The sequence below is a fragment of the Seriola dumerili genome, unplaced genomic scaffold (assembly GCF_002260705.1).
Source record: "Seriola dumerili isolate Sdu_G_001 unplaced genomic scaffold, Sdu_1.0 BDQW01000043.1, whole genome shotgun sequence".
Taxonomy (NCBI): Eukaryota; Metazoa; Chordata; class Actinopteri; order Carangiformes; family Carangidae; genus Seriola; species Seriola dumerili.
In genome coordinates this window covers 685,847-706,071 of record NW_019174298.1, presented here as the reverse complement: position 1 = coordinate 706,071, position 20,225 = coordinate 685,847, and the positions used below count along the sequence as shown (strand labels likewise).

Here is a 20,225-nt window from a genome sequence, read left to right as displayed (position 1 = left end):
TTCCTCTGTACCACTCCTGTGGTGTAAGACTTGCAGTAGAAAAGGAAGGAAGAAGAGTAGAGGCCCTTGACTCCTCTTTTTTAATCAAAAATAAAGTCCTGGTAGTTTAAAACAGAAGAGAGGAAGACAAATGAACATAAAGACTGAACAACATCACACTAATGTGATTTGATTTCTTAAATCAGTCATCTTAATCAGTTAATAAAATTTGATTAAAATAAATACACTCACACATTTAACGGTCCTTTCCTTTGGTTTAATAAAACAATACTTTAAGAGACTCACATCGAATGTGACTACAAACCGAGTCGACTAGGAAACAACACCTCCCTGGCTGGAAAATGACAACTTTTCCAGGACTGTGGGAAGTTCACTCGTAACCTGCTACATATCTGTTTTGTGCTACATCCATTGAATTTGAATCAGTCATGTAACAAGCAGAATCTCTTTAGAGAGTATCAGTGCTCAACGATGCACAGAAAAGTTATTCTAACCCCGCAATGATTAGTAATAAAGGGATTTATTAAATTCACTGAGCTAAGAAGCCACATATCTTATGTGCTTGGTCAAAGTTCTTTAAGGCTTTTTTAATATAAAAGTATAATGACATCTTCTAGGTATGGCATGAAAAATGTAGGATTTTGTCTAAAGCAGGAGCAGAGTCCACTTAGGATCATTCACATACCTTCACCGAATAGTTATACAGTCATTAATAAGCACTATATACAAAATACTTTTGTTAAAAAGCCCAACCTTTTACATCTTTACATAGCACTCATGCATTCACATTGTGTGCTATACATTCTCTTTAGCATGCACTGCACTTTGGCTTACATGCGAGGAAAACAGCTTAAATAACATAAATAATTGCATGGTAAAAGAGGAAATTAAATCTCATCTTTGCTTTACAAATAAAATGATTTTAAATAGCCACAACAGACAACCTATTCAGTTAACAGAATCATTGTCTTCTGACATGCACAAAAGAGGTGCAACACAAAATACAGTGTCATTGAAAATACTGTTTACAGTCTTTCGCCGCACTATAGTGCTCTTTACACTGACTTTCTCCTTGAACGAGGGAACTCCCGGAAGCTATGCCCAGGTGAGAGCGTGCTTCCCGGGGATGAGAGTCCAGTGTTGTCCCTGGAACCTGGCGAGCAGCCCTGGATCCTATAGGAGACCGAGTTGTAATAAACAGAATTGATATGGCAGCCGTGGTGTTCACTGTGGGACATGAGAGGACTATCACAAATCCCTAAGCGGTAGCACACGCAGGAGCAGAGGGAGCTGAGGCTCGACCCCGGCCTGTGTCTTCCTGCCTTGATCTGAAAATGCAGCCTGTTTTTGCAGGGGCTCCTTTGCCTCTCCTGATCCTCTGCTGGGGAAGCGATGAGGTTGGTGCGGCTGGTTCCCTCCTCCATCGGGAGGAAGAGCGTACTGTGGCTGCGGTTGTGCACTGCATTGCTCCTGTTCCTCTCCCTGTGACTGCCTCTGCTCTGTTCACCTACAACATGGAGACCCACAGCCCCATCCAAAAGGCCTCTGTCCCTCTTCAGTGATGCCCTCTCTTGAGCATCTCTCCTCTCATCCTCAGTGTTCATGGTGAGGAAGCGAAGCACTACCAAATTAAGGAAGGCCCCAATAACAGTTAGCCCCACCAGAATGTACATGAAACTGAACGCCACATAGGGGGTTTTCTCCTGGAGGTCCTCCTTTTTCTGCAGGGCCACAAAGTCCCCGAAGCCAATCGTGGTGAGTGTGATGAAGCAGTAGTAGTAAGCGTGGAAGAAGCTCCATCCCTCAAAGTGGGAGAAAGCTGCAGCTCCCACACACAGTGTCCCAATGCAGGACAGGAAGCCTACCAGGACCATGTTCTCCATGGACACTTCAGTGCGTCGAAAGCCCATGCACTGCTTTGCCTTATGGAGGAGGTAGCGGACAAATGTGTTCATCCTTTCTCCCAGGCTCTGGAACATGACCAAAGTGAGAGGAATGCCCAGTACAGCATAGAACATGCAGAAGACCTTTCCTGCATCTGTGCCTGGTGCTGCATGTCCATAACCTTAATGCAGAGAGACGAAAATTAGACTGTGACTCATACTGTAGCAAGGCATGGATGGTAAAACACGAACTAATTGTTTATGTAGTAGTTGAAACAAGCCTAAAATGTTCCAGTCACGCAGATGCATTTAAAATGCTACACTGTAAATACTACAGCAACTGAGTAAAGCAGCATGAAAAAAAAAACAAAGATGGATGCATTACATTAACTTACCAATGGTGGTGATGACTGTTATGGCAAAGTAAAAAGAGCCAGCAAATTTCCACTGTCTCCCGGCGCGATGGGGCTCAGCTTGCAGCACCACTCGCTCGATTTCGCGGTAGTCGTCCTCGGAGAAGCGGTACTTCTTCTTCATCTCGTTGCGCTTCTGCTCCAAGATGCGCCTGCGGGAGCTCTCCGACTCGGACTCCAGCGCGTCAAACACCGCGGCGCCGACCAGCAAGTAGGAAAACATGCAGAGGATGAGCGACAGGGTCCGGACGTTTTGCTTCTTCATCCTCGGCGTCGGCATGAAAGTCGGGAGCAGATTGGCACAGTTACAGGTGGTGGTACCGTTCTTCAGCGTACAGACTCCACATTGGTGTTGCAGCCTGTTGCGTGAAACGTAGTAGCCTATTACGAGAGGCGTGCAGAGAAATAAAACCTGGAAATGTATCTTACCGGGTTTAAATATCTTGTCAATGTAAAAACGCTCATATTCTGCGGGGCGCATCGAGAGCGATAGATGCTCTCGACACGGTCATCTGTTAAACAAAGTGGCCTCAGCTTGCCTCTTCGCATGCGCAAACCAGTCACCAGTAAAAAGCTGTCTGTAATGTAATATATGTATAGGACACATAGTAAGCTTTGGCACCAGTGTTCGGTCTTATCACACCTGTGTGCAACAAGTCAAGTCCCGACTCGACCCGGCAGATACCAATCTAACCTGGGGGGGGGGGTTACCATGGACAGCGACCAGTGGGATCTTACATTTAAGCTGGTCTTGTATCTGCGCATCCTGAGCTGTAGACATCCAGAGTTTGAGAGACATGGAAAACCAGGGTTTAGGCAGTGCAGAAGTACAGAGCTATCTCCCCTGGAATTATATGTGTTGTATAAATTAAGTTTTTTCTTTACAACACATCAGCACAAGGCTTTCCTAAAATGTGAAATTTTGTTTAAAAAAAAGCCTGTCTGTGAAATGGGTGATGATGGGTGATGACAAATTTAGTTGTGACGTTAAGTTTTTGAGACCTTGTAATGAATAATATACCAACCTAACCAACCAACATACATATGAATACTCAAATGTAAGCTACATGTAAATGTACACATGCATATATACATGCATAGTGAGTTCAAATTAAATAATCAGAAAGCCTTTTGATTTTTTTTTTTAATTAATTGATTTTGTTAGTAGTGTCCTAACAGCAAAATAGACACACATTTACTGGTCTGTTTCACTGGCTTTATGACTTTGTTTAAATCATGTATCGATGATGATAGATACATGTATAGATATACAGTATGTTTGTGTCACATTAGAGAACTGATTCATGCATGTACAGTGGCTAAATGAACAAAATTGCTACACTAGATCCTTCTGGAAACCTACTGTAGATCATGCTGGTTGCCATGGTTACTTATACCAGAAGCACAGACTTGGACTGTCAGTGAGGTTGAAGCTAATATGTAAGCGCAATAATCCAGGCCCTCGTTCAGTGAATCCTGTTGTCACTGCATCACAATATGTGAACAGGTATGATTATTCAGGCTGGACTTTTCTGGTCAAACATGTAGATGAATTTGTATCAGATACAAATTGAATAGAAGCATCCTCATTGTGTCACAGAGCGTATTAGCAGCACCAACAGGGTATTGCAGGTGGATTATTGTGTGGTCTTTTGTTCCTCTCAAAAAGAGCAACCTGCTCTTGGTGGCCCTGCTTTCGTGTTAAGTGGCTAAATCAGCACACTTATATCCCTGTTGTGATTCAAACCAGCTCTCCATAAATCAATTACATCTCAGCTGATAAGAGAGGAACCTGAAGCCCTAATAGCCGCCCATCAATCCACACAGCTTGTATTCCCATCCTTTTCAAAGCCCAAGGACCTGGAACAAAGTGAGGAGGCCCATCAATCCACATTGGCACTGGGCTTGAGGATGAGTATTTTGACTCAAAGAGATGCTTCATTGATTTAGTTTTGCTCTCTCTATTCTCTACTCTCAGGTACATTTCATTATCACACACACACACATATTACCATGTAATTTACAAGGAACAATGAAAACTAAAAACTAGGATTGCTGGCCCCTGCACGAGCTGAAGAAGAGTAGTATGAAGAGATGAAAAAAAAAGGGAAAAAGGGAAGAATAATGCAAACTGTCGTAGAAGCAGGGGGGTGGAGGTGCAAAATTAAAGCCCAGGAGGTGCAAGCCTTCACATAACACATCAACTTAATGGACAGAAACATCAAATTCACACGAGAGGATGTCAGAAACAACAGCTTGCCTTTTTTCAAACTGTGCCGTACACATTGAAGACGACAGAAGCCTCCACATTGGAGTATACCGGAAAGTCTCCCACACAGACCAGTACCAACTCCTTGACTCTCAACACTTAAAGCATGTGAATACCCTGACTGGACTATTGTGAAATCAGCGACAAGATCCAGGAAGAACACCAACACTGTGGGTGGCGAAGAAAAGAATAAACGCAACAACATTGTCATATGTGTCTGGAAAGTTTGATGGAGTGTGGAGTGATGGAGTGGTGTAACAAAAAATGGCAAAACAACAATTGAATGTGCAACACTCATCCACTGTTTCAAAAGTATTTTCAAATTTAAATGACAAAGCCTTTCTAACGTCAATACTCATACATCATAGGGCTTTTTAGAGCCATGTACAATACAGGATCTCACCTCAAAAATATCAAAATTGGGTTTTCAGAAAAAGAACAAAAAGTTGCTAGTTGACCGCCGAGCTGCAAGCTAACTGCTAGGGGAGTTAACTAGCTTGACCCCCCTCTCGGGCCGGCGCTGAGCTGCAAGATAGCTCCCTGGGGATGCAGCTTCAACAGCAAACAAACTGTCACACATGAACATTTCACTGTTGTTGAAGTTGGGTTTTAATGGACTCGGCAAAACTGTTTAAAATGTAATTTCCCCTAGTGGAGAAATGAACTCCATCATGCAAAAATAGCGCAGGAGTGTTGGATCTTATGTGAGGTTGATGAACAAAGCTGCCACCTAAACAATGAACACATGAAGCCATAACACTGTTCACAAACCTGTGGGCCCTGTCAATCGTCCCCGGATTCACATCAGCATCCACCTGCACGTCTGGGTGATGCCAGAGATGATATTCATGTGTGGATACTGCAGGTCAAGGTGATGCAGGTCCCCCTTCATTGTTGCGAAGGTTGAAGCTGTCCCCCATGATCAAAACCATGGCTGGATGGAAAAAATTGTAACAGAAAAAACATTGTAATAGTGAGAAATGTATCATAGTGTCCGCTATAGAGAAAAAGGAAAGTCAATTGCACTCTGATTAGATGAACTACACACACTTATTCGAAAATACATCATTCCCTCAGTTTGGTTGTAAAGAAAAAGGTCTGCTGTAGTGTTTCGCGTTGAATAGCAATAGAAAAGTAATACTCACTTCAGTGGCATTGTGTGGGTGCTCATGTCACGGTGGTTCTCTCAGTGATGTTACTTTTTCTGAAAGAGAGAGAAATAATCATTCCAAAAGAAATTCTGACTCTGTCATCTACAATTAAATGAACAGGACCTGCAAGAGAGTAGACTGCAAACACTTCACCAAACTTAACATCAATGCACACTCACACATCGGCCGATCTGCTTGTTCTTGGAGTAACAGCACGTTAAGACGCGAACAGTTAACTGTAGTAGGCTAACATTAGCGTTTTGTAACCATGACTTAACTACAATGACAATCCGTTGTCACTAGCTTGCAGACACTAAAATAACATTACAAGGTTACTCCTCATATATGTGATATTCGCCAAATGTGGACATGTATGCAATTAGTCACTAAGATTATTTTAACACCTAGCTATAGAGTTAGCTAACTTTGTTGGCAGCGACTTATCATGGCGTGGCCAAGAGTCTGGTGCGGCCATGTTGCCGGTGTAGGTGGGCATGATGTGGGTCCTCGGTTCTCAGGTTAGATCCATCTGTCACTCCTCTACGGCTCCACCTTCTCCCCCACCACTCTTTTGCTGAGTCCGCCCTCTCCAGCGTGATGAAGAGGAAGTCCGAGTATTTGACTTAGTGACCGCGGACAGTACAGAGCCAGGTATTGGTTCACTGCAGCCATATGTTTTCTTGTCGTCCATATTTAGAGTTAAAATGGCGGCAACCACTGTCCAATCCCTGTGTGCGTAAGTAGCTGTACTCTGCTCTGGTTCACAGCATCAGAGCCTGTATTGTTAACAAGCAAACCGGGGCGGCATCGCACATTTTACGGTTCTCCCTTTGGTTTCTAACTTTAGAGGAGAGTGCTGCATGTTCACAAATATTGACCAAACTGGGGCACAGGAAAAAAAAGTGAATTCTTAAAAATGGTTGGATTCTCCTTTAAAAGCACAATCCATGATCATGATAATATAGTCTTCCATCCTCAAAGCTTCTGGTGCAGAAAAATAACAGATAATAAAATCATAAATATGAAAGTGATTATAGAAGCCTATAGGGGACTTTATTAAAATGATCATGTAAACTTGAAAATGAAAATGTAATGTTTTACACATGTATGTGTTCTAGGATTAAACTGGACCTTACTTAATGAATATGGGCAAAGCAGGAGAAGCAGTCAACAGATTTCATTTAAAGGTATTTAATCTTTTGCTTGCAGTCAGTCAGGTCTGAGTGGTTCCAGTTAAATGGTTATATTTCTACAAATGAAAGAAAGCGTACATACAGATCAAATTCTATCATATTATCTCAAATAAAGCAATCAACAAACAATTCTAAATCAAAATCAGTACATTCTCACTTTAAATACTGTATATTATCATATTAAATTCTGGCAAATAAAGACAGCAAAGATAATTAAAATCAAATTATATGTTTTCACAAGCCTGCTTCTGTTGTTTATATCATGTTACTGCCCACATTCACTCCATTATTATCATCTTGGTGAGGTTTGCTGAATGATGGATGGTTAGAAAAAGCATTTCTTTAGCAGAAAATTGTAAAGATACAGTAATATAAAAATGTTTTTTTAATCTCAAAATCAAAAAGACAACCTCAGTGTCTGTGGTGATGCTGAGAATATGCAGATGGTACAAAACCATTTTGAAGATGCACATGGCATCACGCAGAGAAAAGAGGACCTTGTGCCTTAAGGCGCATTTCTCTACTAAATAAAACCCATCTGCCAATTCTGCAACAACAAAAATGCAAATTTGGCAAAATCCTAGAGGGAGGCTTATAAAAATTAAGCTCCTCTGTAAAAGCCAAACTTTAAGAATGGAAAGGGGGTCTTTAGCAGGGAACACCAGCTGTACTTTGACAAGGATAGGAGACAATTACAGATGGGGACAATAGAGGAGTGCAAGATTAGGAAGCAGCTTGACACACAGAGAAGATTCGTGTGCAGACAAACCTGTTGTCAGTCAGAGAAAAGAGGAAGAGGATGTGAAGACACCAAGATACGGACAGATGTGAATTTAACTGCAGCAGATCAAGATAATGATCTGCTGACTTCCTTTGACTCACAGATTTGATTAGTCAGTACATATAATGCATCAGAATTTGAATTTGCAGTTCACGGGAGAATGGGCTGAAATGCTGAAAACTGTCAAGGAAAAGAAAAAAAAACATCAGTTACTGATCAATCACTGATTAAAGTCTTCCCAAAAACCTAATTTTGTTCTGTTTATTACCCCATTTGGCAACGATGAAAATCTCTGCGATGCCGTTAGTTATTATCACATTACTTTGTCTATCCCATTAAATTTGTAGATTATGAGCCTGTACAAAGATTACTTAACAGTGTTATCAGAGTCTCTGCCAACTACAGGATACAGCCATAGTTGAAAATGTAGATACCTTTTGTTATATTCATACTCAACTCAAACTTGATCACAGTTAACACCTGAACTCTTTTGAGCAGTTCTGGTTGTAAATTAGAAGGATGACTGAAATTATATTGAGCCACAATACATAAACGTAATAGAAGCAACAACAAAAACAAAAAAAAAGACAACTGGAGGATAACAGGGATGAGGAGGCTTATGTGTTATGATACAATAGAACACAATGCCTTTATGTGGCAGCTGTAAAGAAGAGGCAAGAAAATATGCCACAGACCTTCTCAAACCAGGCATGATATAGAAATGTGTAAGAAGAGAAAAGGGGATTACAAGGTTTTAAAATAGAAGGTGGACAAGTTCACTTTCCTTAAACATTGCTCTGGACAAATTTTTCAGCAATAAAGAATCACTAAAGCTCCAGAACAGCTACTAAATGGACTTTGATTGTTTCTGAGGGATTGTTTTGTCAGCTATTGTGTTTTCAGTGTCAATAATGAATTTGCTATCTCAGCGTTTAGAGCATGCATGGTAACTGGTTATCAAATAAATGTTGGCCTAGTGAAATAAAAAGGCAATATCTTAATCTGAATTGTAGGGGAGTAGAACTACAAAGTAGTAAAAAAAATAACAATACTACAGTGAAATACAAGTACTTCAAATTGTACTTAACTAAGTATTTAACTAAATGTACTCTGTAGTTAATTTCCACAAGAAATTTGGTATAATCATATTCACCATTCTACTAACTCTGAAACAAACATATTTCTCAATCCGTGCCACAGATCTGTGTGTACATAAATAAAACAAAGTCATTCTTACATTCACAAAGAATTGGTAGTTAAGTTTGATATATTGTTTGGCTCCCTAAAACTGTTATTCTGGGGAGTTATGGTACAGCTTGTGATGCTACAGAGACTTTCTGTTTACACTGTTGATTGCTTTTGATTGAACAGCACTACATATGTTCCTTTTTACCAATTTGCACTCTCTGAAGTCTTTATTGGCTAAAACATTCTGCAAGTTTTAATGCTGTTCCTTAAGTTTTAAAGGTGCAATCCAGTTTAGTAAATCAGCTTGAAACCAGCTAGTAGTTAATAAGAATGTTGGCAGGACTTTACACACAAACTTAGCCATGAATCTACAAATAGCTGGTGCAACAATCCTTCCGAGCAGAATTCCCCCAGATCACCCTCGACTCCACCCACCCAGTTCCTGCGGGGATAAACTATAGGAAGCGGTATACTCAGTTAAAATGGGGATTAGATTAGTAAACTGGTTTTAAAGTCACTGAATTCTTGTCAGGGCCCCTACAAATACAGCCAGTATGGGTTTACATAATCATTATAATCTCTGTGTATATTAACAAATCTTTCCATCTGTATTGATCTCACTGAGAGTACAGCATCAGAGAATCCATTTTATGAAGCAGAGGCACTAAATAGCAACAGCAAATACTGGATGCCTGCAGAGCCCTCTGGTTTCCACAGTAACTAGGGACAAAAATAGAAACCCACACCAGCGGCCATTCAACACTGAATCCCCTGTGATAATACACTATTCTATTTATACCTTCTAATGGTGAAGATGCATAAATGCATCCGTCAGGTTACTGTCAAAAGATGGACATCATGGTCCAATTATATGTTCACACCTCTCAGTCCCTCTTTGTGCTGTGGGTTCTTATAGTATGAAAACTAATGATACAGTGTGATACAGTTATACTGAAGATATTAGACACATCTAAGACACTTCCAATGAGACTGGATCACTAGATAAATTGGACTTTGTGTTTGTGTTTGTGTGTGTGCGGGTGCAGGGTGTAAGCGAGAGAGCATGAGAGCATCTGAGGTTGTGTGTGAAGGGCTGCAGTGCTTTCTAAAGCTCGTAACATAGAAACGCCTCCATCTTCCATGAAAATAAACAGGCTTTCTTGTCACCATGTTACAAACTGTACATCGCTGAATATGATCTTCAAACATGGTCCCTTTTCTTTTTGACAACCTCAACAAAAGAAGTCAAAATTGATCATTTTGGGTATTAAGTTTTAGGGCAAAATTAAGTCATTTTATTAAGTTATATTTTTGGGCATTTTTGCCTTTATTTTTGATAGTACAGTGAGATAGACAGGAAAGTCAGGGAGAGAGACTGAGGGCATGACATGCAGCAAAGGGCCATGAGTTGAATTCGAACCCTTGGCCGCTGTGGTTAGGACTAAATCCGTGTAGTACGCGCTCTACCAGGTGAGTCATCAAGGCGCCCCAAGTTAAGTCATTTTAAATCTAACTTTCCAAAAAGTTTCTCTCACTGGAGGGGCTAATTAAAGGGTTAGACTAGTGGAACCAGATATAAAGTGATGGTGGATGGACAACTTACCAGCCAGTGGCACTCAGATCAAGTCACCTATCCAGCCATTCGGACCAGCCACTGTAGTTTAACCCAAACAGATGCGATGAAGATATAAGGTCAGGGTGTGCTGTCTGCCTGAGCAAGGATTGCTTTAATGGCGCTCTAGGTTGGAAAATGGTGTGAAAAGGTTCCTGATATAACCATGGATGGATTACAGAACAAACCTTGATGGTACAGGCCTGCAGGAAACATGGGATTAGGTAGCCCAATGGACCAGAGCCTCTGAATGGACTGTTAACATTTCTTGTCGGAAAGTCAATCAAATGACTACAGAGAGACACAAAACAAGTAAAAATAGACACAAAGCAGCTACAAAGACAATCAAAATGAGTACAAAGAGATGCCGACAAATAGAGAGATTAAGATAAGTACAAAGAAGTGCAAAACAACCATAAAAAGACACAAATTGAGTGTGACTTGACACAAAATTACTGCAAAGAGATGCAGAATGACCAAAAAGCAACACAAAATGGGTAAAAATAGACACAAATGAACAAAAAAGAGACACCAAACGAGTATGACGAAAAATGACTACAAAGAGATGCAAAACAGCTATAGAGACACAAAACGACTTGTGACTCGTAGGTCTTGCTTTTATGTAGGAGAGGACACGGGGCCTTCTACACTGTCTCATAATTTGTCCTAGTGGAGCTAGAGAAGTCGAGCTGAAGGCTGGGCCATGGCAGATACTGCCCATAAGGCCAGTGGGGTTTTAGTTCAGTTAGTTTAGCCTAAGAGGACACAATGTAGATTTAAGACCGGGTCAAGCTGCCCAGTATCTGCTCTGTGCGTGGTGAATTAAAGGCACTTAAAAAGTTGGGTCATGGGCTAGAGAATGGTGCCACCTGTCATGGTACCCAGTAGATTTATGATGGTACAGCCTGATACCCAGCCCCAGCACGGCTTTGCTATAGGTCAAAACATAATTTAACATGAATACTGGTCTTCCATATATAGATACTGTGAATAACTCCCAGTGTATATATTTTTCCAGCCCCATCACCATTGGCACACTAGTCTTAAATATAGCTGAAACGATTAATCAATTAATCCACTTGTCAATCCACAAAAAATACATCAACTATCTTAATAATAAGTTGACATAATTTTCAAGCAGGAACACCAAACATGCCTTGTTCCACCTTGTCCAATGAGTGGATTTGTTGCTTTACTTCGTCTTATGTGATAGTAATGACCAACGTCCAAAATTCAACGTTAATAAGGCGATACTAAAGGTTAAGGGGTTAATAAAAATAGGCCTAGTTCTCATGTTACTTTACATATTGTTATTAGTTTCTAATTTGTCAGTTTATTAGTTATCTGCAACACTATCATAGCCTGACTGTTGCTTTTTGTTATATAACAGTCAAGTGAAAGAGTTTTCCTGTACTTAAGATAGGCTGCCTGACTCATCAGCTGGTTTGCAGTTTTTATCACCATCAACCAACACTGCAAGTGTGCCGCCTTCAACTGTCTCGGGAAAATTGAAATGTTCATTCGAAGGCTCATTAATAACACATAAATAAGTGCCAAATAACTGCAGTGTCAGGAGAGGGCGTTTAGGCCAAAAAGGAATAAATACCTTCCTGAGGTTAACTAGTGATGAACTCTCCATAATTTAAACTGTAGCTATATGTTCATCCCGTGAGGCAGCAAATCAACAATACATGTGTAGGGTTTTATACTCTGTAGCATAAAATGCCACAAAAACTGTGTTTTTAATTCCGTTTCCGATTAAAGTAATGGCGAACGCAAACGTGTGTCAAGTTGTGTGAAGTTAGATTTGCTACTTACGGGGCGTACTTGAAGGCAGCATCAGCACTGCAGCCGCCAACAGTGCCGCTGTCTGACGATGGTAGACTGGAAAGACGGATGGTCAGGGCCGTCCCCGTCTAACCTGAACATGCAACTGTAACTTGATTCATGTCCATTTGTAGTGCTAAACCAGGTTAAACGTTTACTTATCTTTAGCAAGTTATATAACTGTGTTGTTAATAATGGAGGACGACTGTGTTTGTGAGTACGACTCGACCTGGGACACAGAGAGTGATGGAGACGACCCGGCCGGAGAGAGCCAAACCCGTCGGTCAAGTCAAGACAAAAACAAATCCGGTTGGACTTTAGTACGTGCTTTCATTATTACCAAGCCAACCCGTAACTCACCTAGAAGCTGTCATATCGTGGAATATGTTGACTTCTGAATCGTTGCTTTCCCACCCTGCCAGGCGTTTGTATTATTGCCAAGACTGGAAAGCTAATGTTAGCTTTATGCCTGACTGCTGCAGGCTTGCTAACTAGCCTAGCTAGCCAGTAGCCACTGATGTTAGCTCACTTTTGAGGGATTATAAAATCGCTGGCGTTACGTTTATATGATTATGTTGGGCTACTTACAGCGATAACTATCCATAGGTGGTAATTCACAGATAAAAATTTTTAAAAGTTAGAATTGTGAAAATCCTTGCGGGATTGGGGAATTGATTAGCTTGGCCTTAAATACATCAACTTGTATAACGTTATGCCAGGTTTTTATGGTATTAGAGACATTACATGATATGCCATCATTAGCAATGAAAACACGACGTGTCATCGTTGCCATGGATTAGGATGCATTTATACAACAGTGAAACATTTGATGTAGTTATTTTACTTTCACTTTTACTTGCAGTGGCATCCTACGCCCAGAAACATGAGGGCAGCAAAGGACATGCAGAACTACAGAAGAGGATACCCAGTAAGTAACGGCAAAATAATACATAACAGCTTGTCTATAACAACGAAGAGTGATGAAATTATGTTTTTGTTTGTTTGTTTTTACAGAATCTTACAGATGATGAGTGCTCAGAAGACAAAATGAATAATTTGCAGTTTTATCTCAATAAATTTCCCTCTGCTCCTGATGGTAATTTATTTATACATTGTTACATGGTATTTTCAGTGTCTCGTAAAGTTCTGTTTGTAGTTACTTTGTTTTTTCTCATTTGGAACAGATGTCTTCATTGAGTCATTTCTTAAAGAATGGAAAAATGACTACAAAAGACTGGAGAGAGTTCACTCCTACATTCAGTGGTATGTATTATTCAACCATTTGCCTCTTTTCTAGTCAACAGTTTTCTAGTCTTACCTGTCACTTGAGCTTGCCAAAAGAGAAACAGTGCTAAAGTTTACATATTATTACGGTGATATTCAGAGGGTTGTAATGCTGTTAGTGTTTACTTTTGTTTGCTGTTTCTAAACAGTTTATTAAAGGATGTCTTTTGTGGCTTTACATGGCTTCAGAGTTGTATTTGATGTTTTTCAAGGATGAATCACCAAGAATATCATCATTAAATTAGAGTACAGTTTCATTAGATGTTAATTGGTTTTGTGTTGTTTCTCTCCTGAATCGTCTGCCATTGGCAGGTTGTTTCCACTGCGAGAACCGGGGGTTAATTACATGGCTTCAGAACTCACCAAGAAGGAAATTGAGGTAAGAGGAAACAACAAGTCCTTTAAATGAATGCTCCGCCAAACAGTTTATTCTGCAGAATTTGGCTGTCAGCTGTGACTTGCAATTTTTGGCTCAACATAAAGCAACACAACAAATTTATTTGACCAGTTATGTTGATGCTGCAAATATCTGATGAGCACAAAGCCAGTGAGCCAAAGCATCATGAATTTCTGATGCTTTGGCTAGAGATGTCATATCATAAAAGCTCCAAATGCTATATTCAGTCAGCCAGAGAATTGAGAAGCTGCAATAGTTTTTGTAAAATAATTTCGGTCATTGTTTGAGTGATAAATTCTTTCCAGAACAAGCTACATAAGTTAAACCCTTAGACCGCGACAACACTCATGCCTTTAAGACACTTGCACCTTTTTTTGCACATCATCGCTCATCTCTGTTCACTTGTTTTCCATCACCTTTCTACTGTCAATTATCAAAATAAAGGCAAAAAGCCCCCAAAACTACTGTAGAAGTTGAAACCTGCATGTCTGGTAAAATTGTGTATTAGAAATATTGCATTGTGGTATTAAATAGTTTTTCCAACTTCATTAGCACAAAATTTGGTTGCAGTTCTGTAGTTTTAATAAAAACCTCTACTAGATTAGTCATGTCGAGTCATCGTGGAGAGTAATGTTTTTAAAAAAAGAGTCAAAGCAGAAGATTTCTTGCCATCAGGAGCAGAGGGACACAGGGGTTCACCCCATCAGTCTGACCTACTTTTCACTCCCTCTCACAAACCCTCCCAAACATTATTTCTCACATTGTTAGACGCAAGTAAGCTCATGAGCTATTAAGCACACACTGCCATTTATTAACATTGTAAAGAAAATGTTTGTCTGAGAAACCTTCAGGGTGTCATCATTGTATAATCGATCTTATGAACCTTCTTTAAGCTTAAGAAGTGTTTATGAAAAGCATTGTAACTGAAGATGCTCTTGGAAATGATTGCAGATTAACAAATGCCTCTTTCTGACCTGTAGAAGACAAACAGCATTTTAAGAATCCTCAGAGTCTGCAGGAGGAAACAAAATCTGCATGATTTATTGAAGTTTTTATTCGACTGTGTTTAGATTGGAAAATAACAAAAGCAAGCACTAATTCAATGATTGATTTGCGAAAACTGATCTGATAGTTTCTATTGTATCGTTCCCCACTCCTTCCTGCCTAATATATTCTCTTCTGGCTGAGCTGACATTTACCTGATGTTAAATTTTCAGGTTCCATATCTTCTTTTTCTTCTTTTTATTTATTTATTTTTTAAAGGTGTTTATACAGAAATTCACAATAGATTAGAGCATATTCATGAAATTTACAAGAACCACCCCTGCCTCATTTTAGGTTAGATGCGTGTTTAAGAGAATAATGTCTGCCTTGAGAAGCAGCTAAATCAGAGTTTTCCTTCTTACATTTCCTCACAGTAACATGAAGTATAGAGGGCAGAAAGCTGTAGACCTTTTGCTGCACATTAAGCTTCATTTTCAAATGAACACTTCCAAGTATAAAACATCTCCTTTTCTACGCTTTTGCTTATGATGGATGTTTTTAATACATAGCACAGCTTACAGACAGTTCAATAAGCAAAGTTACTTTAAAATATATTCAGCATCAACTTAAGTACCAGAGATGGCTAACGTTCAGAAACTCAATGGCATGCACATGCACTTGCTCTTAACTACTGCTTTGGGAAACTGCATATCTGCTTAACATAATGATTTTCATTTATTTATTCAAATGTTTTGACCCATGTTACTGTCATTACATGATCATAAAAGCTGTAGAAATGTCACACAATTTTTTCAAATTTATATTATCTCCACTGTATATGCTCCTTAGGCTTTTAAGAAGAATGAGGATGCCAAAAGGAGACTAGTTGAGTCTTATGAACTCATGTTGGGCTTCTATGGCATCCGTTTGGTCAACAAAGAGACAGGGGAAGTGAAACGTGCAGAAAATTGGAAGGAGCGCTTTGGCAACCTGGAACGGTAAGTATTAGATATTGTCACTTAAGCAACTTCTGAGATATGTACGTTTTTGTTTGTAATTTCAGCTTCAACCGTCTGACTTCTTGCAGGAATATGCACAACAACCTGCGCATCACTCGCATCCTGAAAAGCCTTGGGGAGCTGGGATTTGAGCGCTATCAGGCCCCACTTGTGCGCTTCTTTCTTGAAGAGACTCTGGTCAAGAAGACCCTTAGCAGTGTTAAACGCAGCGTGCTTGACTATTTCTTGTTTGCTGTGCTGGACAAGCAGAAACGTCAGGAGCTTGTGCGCTTTGCCTACCTTCACTTTGAGCCAAAGGATAAGTTTGTGTGGTGTCCCAGAAAGATTCAGAAACAATTCCGGAAGGCAGAGAAAAGATCTGATGCCATTGGGAATGGAGATGGAAAAGATGAAGTGTATTCACGGGGTAAAAGCAAAGATGGAGAGGCAGTTGTGCAACAAAAAGAGGATGGATTGGATAATGTTACAAAGACTCAGAAAGGAACTGATAAAACAGCAAATAAAGACAAAAACAAACTGTCAGAGGCATCCCCTGAGCCAAAACAAGAAGCTGAGACTGTTGGAAATGGAAAAACAGAAGCTGAGCCTAATAAGGAAATTCTAGGGAATGGAAATGACTCTACAGATGATGTTGATGAAATGGATCAGTCACCCAGTCCTGACACTGTGGTGGCAAAAACTGAGCCCAGTGAGGACAGTGACCACAAATTGACCAACAACTCAAAGGATACCATCCAGGAGCCAGACAACAGTATGCAAACAGATGGGGACATAGACACTGAAAAACCACCGAAGAAGAAGAGAGAAGATAACAAGGTGTTGCCAAGCAACGGCTCTGCTTGGGACTCAGCCAGTGGGCAGTTGGAGGAAAAAGCTGGTGCTCATAAAGCCACTGGTCAAATGAGCCCGTCAGCACAAACACCCCATAAGACCTCAAAACACTCTCCCTCTCTTTCTTCTGGGAGGGAGGAAAAAATCCCAAGGACTGATTTTAATCAAGTGCTAGATAAAAAAGAAGGAGACATGTCGCAGGAAAATGTGTCAGCAACAAATGGGTCACTGATGAGCACCGACAAACCTGTGGATGAACAGAGAAATGGGAAAGAGTTGGAGGATATGGATATGGCATCAAACCCCTCAAGCTCAGACCAAAATGTGGGGAATTCATGAATAAACTGGATGATTGGAGAAAATACATGAATTTGACCTTAAATGAAACTTAACATAGGGACAGAGTATGACTTTAAAAAGACTTTCTCGGCCTTATTTCTACTATATTTGATGTTTAGATATTGATTCTTTTCACTTTGAAGGAGTATATGGATTGATTAATTCACCAAATGTGAGACTGGATGTGACTCAGTTTTCGAGGATAAGGCTGGTGATATTCTACTTTTTTTTTTTGTTTGTTTGTTTCAGAAAATCCTATGAAATGACCAAAAGCGTTGGTGTCTCAATACTTCGACTTCCCTACCCTGTCTGTGGCACTTAGCTCCATGCTCAATGGTTCCTACTAAAAGAAATGAATCTTTAAACAGGTCAAGAATATCTAGTCTTATTTTTCAAAGGCTATATAGTTTTACAGCTGGTTTCGCCACAGGAGTAAACTGTGTTTTGTTTTCAGTATTGGGACTACAGTGTTTATAGCAGCACGATGGTGTATGTGGGATTGACTTAAACTACAGTGCCTGTGTTTATTGTAATGAAGAAATGTGTCACCAAGTGCAACACTGGATAATTTAACATTGGAAGAGGGGGCAGAGGAATAAACTATAATGTGTGAGTAGGTTAAATTCATTCTTGGTTTTGGTCTTCTTGGATTTCTTGACAATAAGAAAAATATACAATATTACCAGACTTATCCTTTTAAGGTAGTAATGACTAAGACTGTCAGCAACTGATATGAAATATCTCTACAGAATACATAAGGCACTATTATTAATGTATGTCAATGAAATGATGATTTCAGCATTTTTAACACCGTACTACTTTCACAATCGAACCGTTTTGTTTTGCACTGAAAAATGATTAATTGGAAGAGCTTTTTTTCCCCTTTTTGAGCTGTTTTTTTATGTAAGTAAAAACTACTTCTGTACTTGTTTGTGTTTCTGCTGGATCCAGCTGTTCAAATGGATTTAAGACTGAATGTCACTTAAATTATATTTCAATAATGTTGCACATCTGTATGGATTCATGCAGATTTTGGAAGTAGGCTTTTGAACAACTGCCAAAAATGAGATGAGACTGATTGATTGTACGATACATATGTCTTCTCGGCAGAACTGATTAATCTTTGGCTATAATTTAAAGACCGCTGTAAGTTAATTTGAGATGGTGCAGACTATGAATATTAACAAGCCAGGGTGGTTATATTGATGCATCTTTCTATATTTGCACTTCATTTTGAATATTAATTGTTGAAGTTATGGTATTTACATAATGAAATGTTAATAACTTTACAAAAGTGCTGAATTCTTTATATATGTTACTTTTTTTCCCCCAAGTAAATACCTGGCTGTTGACAAAGCAGAATAAAGTTATACTATTTTCTGATGCTTTTATGACATTAATCTGTTTAGTCAAAGTCTGAGTCCTGTTGTGATGTATTAAATTGCAGTTCTCAGGATAACACTGTCAGCTTTCACTCCTATTCCTGAGATTCTTCTTTCATTTCACACTGCAGCAACATATAGTCAAAAATATTGGTCTTTTTTTCCCCCAACAAACAGACTGCCGTAGCGAAGTGGCATGACTCACAAGAAGAAAGATGTTGAACAGAGATATTGATGCAACATAGCTTGTTCAGACCTCAGGATCAGTGTGAATTAGGACAGTAAATACTGTTTGAGCTTGCTGTTCATTATTGCATTGTCCATGCTAGCCACTATAGCTCTACCCATCCCGTTTGGAATATTATAAATAAAATTCTTAACACATTTTGTTGGATTATTGTAAATTAAGATCCCATAGTGCTCAGAATGTGCTTGTTTGCCATGACAGTGGATTTATATATTTTAAGTTATTTTATACACCTCCGCATATGTTTTCAGGTTGTCCCATTCTTGTGAATGCCCATTCTCCCATTCTTCAGATTTGGCACAAACGTTCACTTGGTCTCAAAATGAACAGAGTAGATTTTGGTAGGCTAAGGTCAAGGTGACTGTGACCTCACCAAACATGTTTTTGGCCATAACTCAAGAATTCATTCTCTGTTTATGACAAAATTTAACACAGGATAAAATGATGAAGTGATGACATTTTATCCAAAAGGTCAAAGGTCAACTTCACTGTGACATTATAATGTTCTTCAAACAACACTTCTGGCCATTATTGAAAGCCATAACTCAGAAACATATGGGGAGATTGTGACCATCACATTTAGTTGGATACTAAACTTGTGACACTAATGGTGGGTGGCGACCATGGAACTGTGGTAATTGCATAGATTGTTTGTTCTGCTGAGTTGAAGATGTGTGTGAACCATGTATGCATCTGGACAAACATGCATGTAACTGCAACTGAACTGGTAGGATTAATTTCACTCAAATGATCTAATTTAATTGCACAAATGTAACTACATTTTATTTAATCAATTTATTTCCACTCAATTTTTACTTAATTTCACTCAATATATTTTAAGTGAGTAAATTTAAACAAAACAAGGCATCTAAAGACATCACTTTGGGCTTTGGGAAACTTTTCAGTATTTTTCTGATGTTATTAACCAAACTATTTATCCATTAATCAGTAAAATAATCTCCAGATTAATTCACAATAATCGGTAGTTGTCTAGTGACAGATGGGGAATCAATAAAAACAATGTTTGGAAACCTGAGCTTTCCACTTTGTCACCCATACCATTCTACACTGCTGCAAAAATGGTTCTTGCTGAAATGGTTCTACATACTGTTATGGTGCTTTAAAGAACCACTAAACTACATTATCAGATTAAACTGGAAAAGCCTTGACTTCTTGAAGAGAGATCTTTTGATTCAGATTTCATTCTGATTAAAACCTTAATTGGCAAATGGGAAATCCATCTTATTTTACATATCAAAACCAGTTTTACTCAACATGAGTCAGTCTATGAAAACAGTTGTACCTCTGCAGCTTTGGCAGATCTTAGAAAATAACCTTAATGATGCCATTATATCAACTTGGTCTTGTAAATGTAATACGGGGGTTTTAATTAAAATATGCTGTTGCATTATGGGAAATGTGGAT

General features: G+C 39.4%; 2 protein-coding genes across 2 annotated transcripts; one reads left to right on the top strand and one right to left on the bottom strand.

Annotated features, from left to right (window-relative positions):
* Positions 1-1,042: 1,042 nt before the first annotated feature.
* Positions 1,043-2,635, bottom strand: LOC111217414 (potassium channel subfamily K member 15-like). The gene is made up of 2 exons (XM_022739273.1): positions 2,279-2,635; positions 1,043-2,065 (listed from the first exon to the last, which is right to left on the bottom strand). Exons 1-2 carry the CDS (start codon positions 2,574-2,576, stop codon positions 1,056-1,058), a joined length of 1,308 nt encoding a protein of 435 aa, XP_022594994.1. The 5' UTR covers positions 2,577-2,635; the 3' UTR covers positions 1,043-1,055.
* A 9,701-nt stretch (positions 2,636-12,336) lies between these two features.
* LOC111217413 (opioid growth factor receptor-like protein 1) lies at positions 12,337-18,567 on the top strand. The gene is made up of 7 exons (XM_022739272.1): positions 12,337-12,637; positions 13,180-13,245; positions 13,332-13,413; positions 13,502-13,580; positions 13,914-13,980; positions 15,832-15,980; positions 16,070-18,567. The coding sequence occupies exons 1-7, from the start codon at positions 12,512-12,514 to the stop codon at positions 17,169-17,171; spliced, it is 1,671 nt and encodes a 556-aa protein (XP_022594993.1). The 5' UTR covers positions 12,337-12,511; the 3' UTR covers positions 17,172-18,567.
* Positions 18,568-20,225: the final 1,658 nt, after the last annotated feature.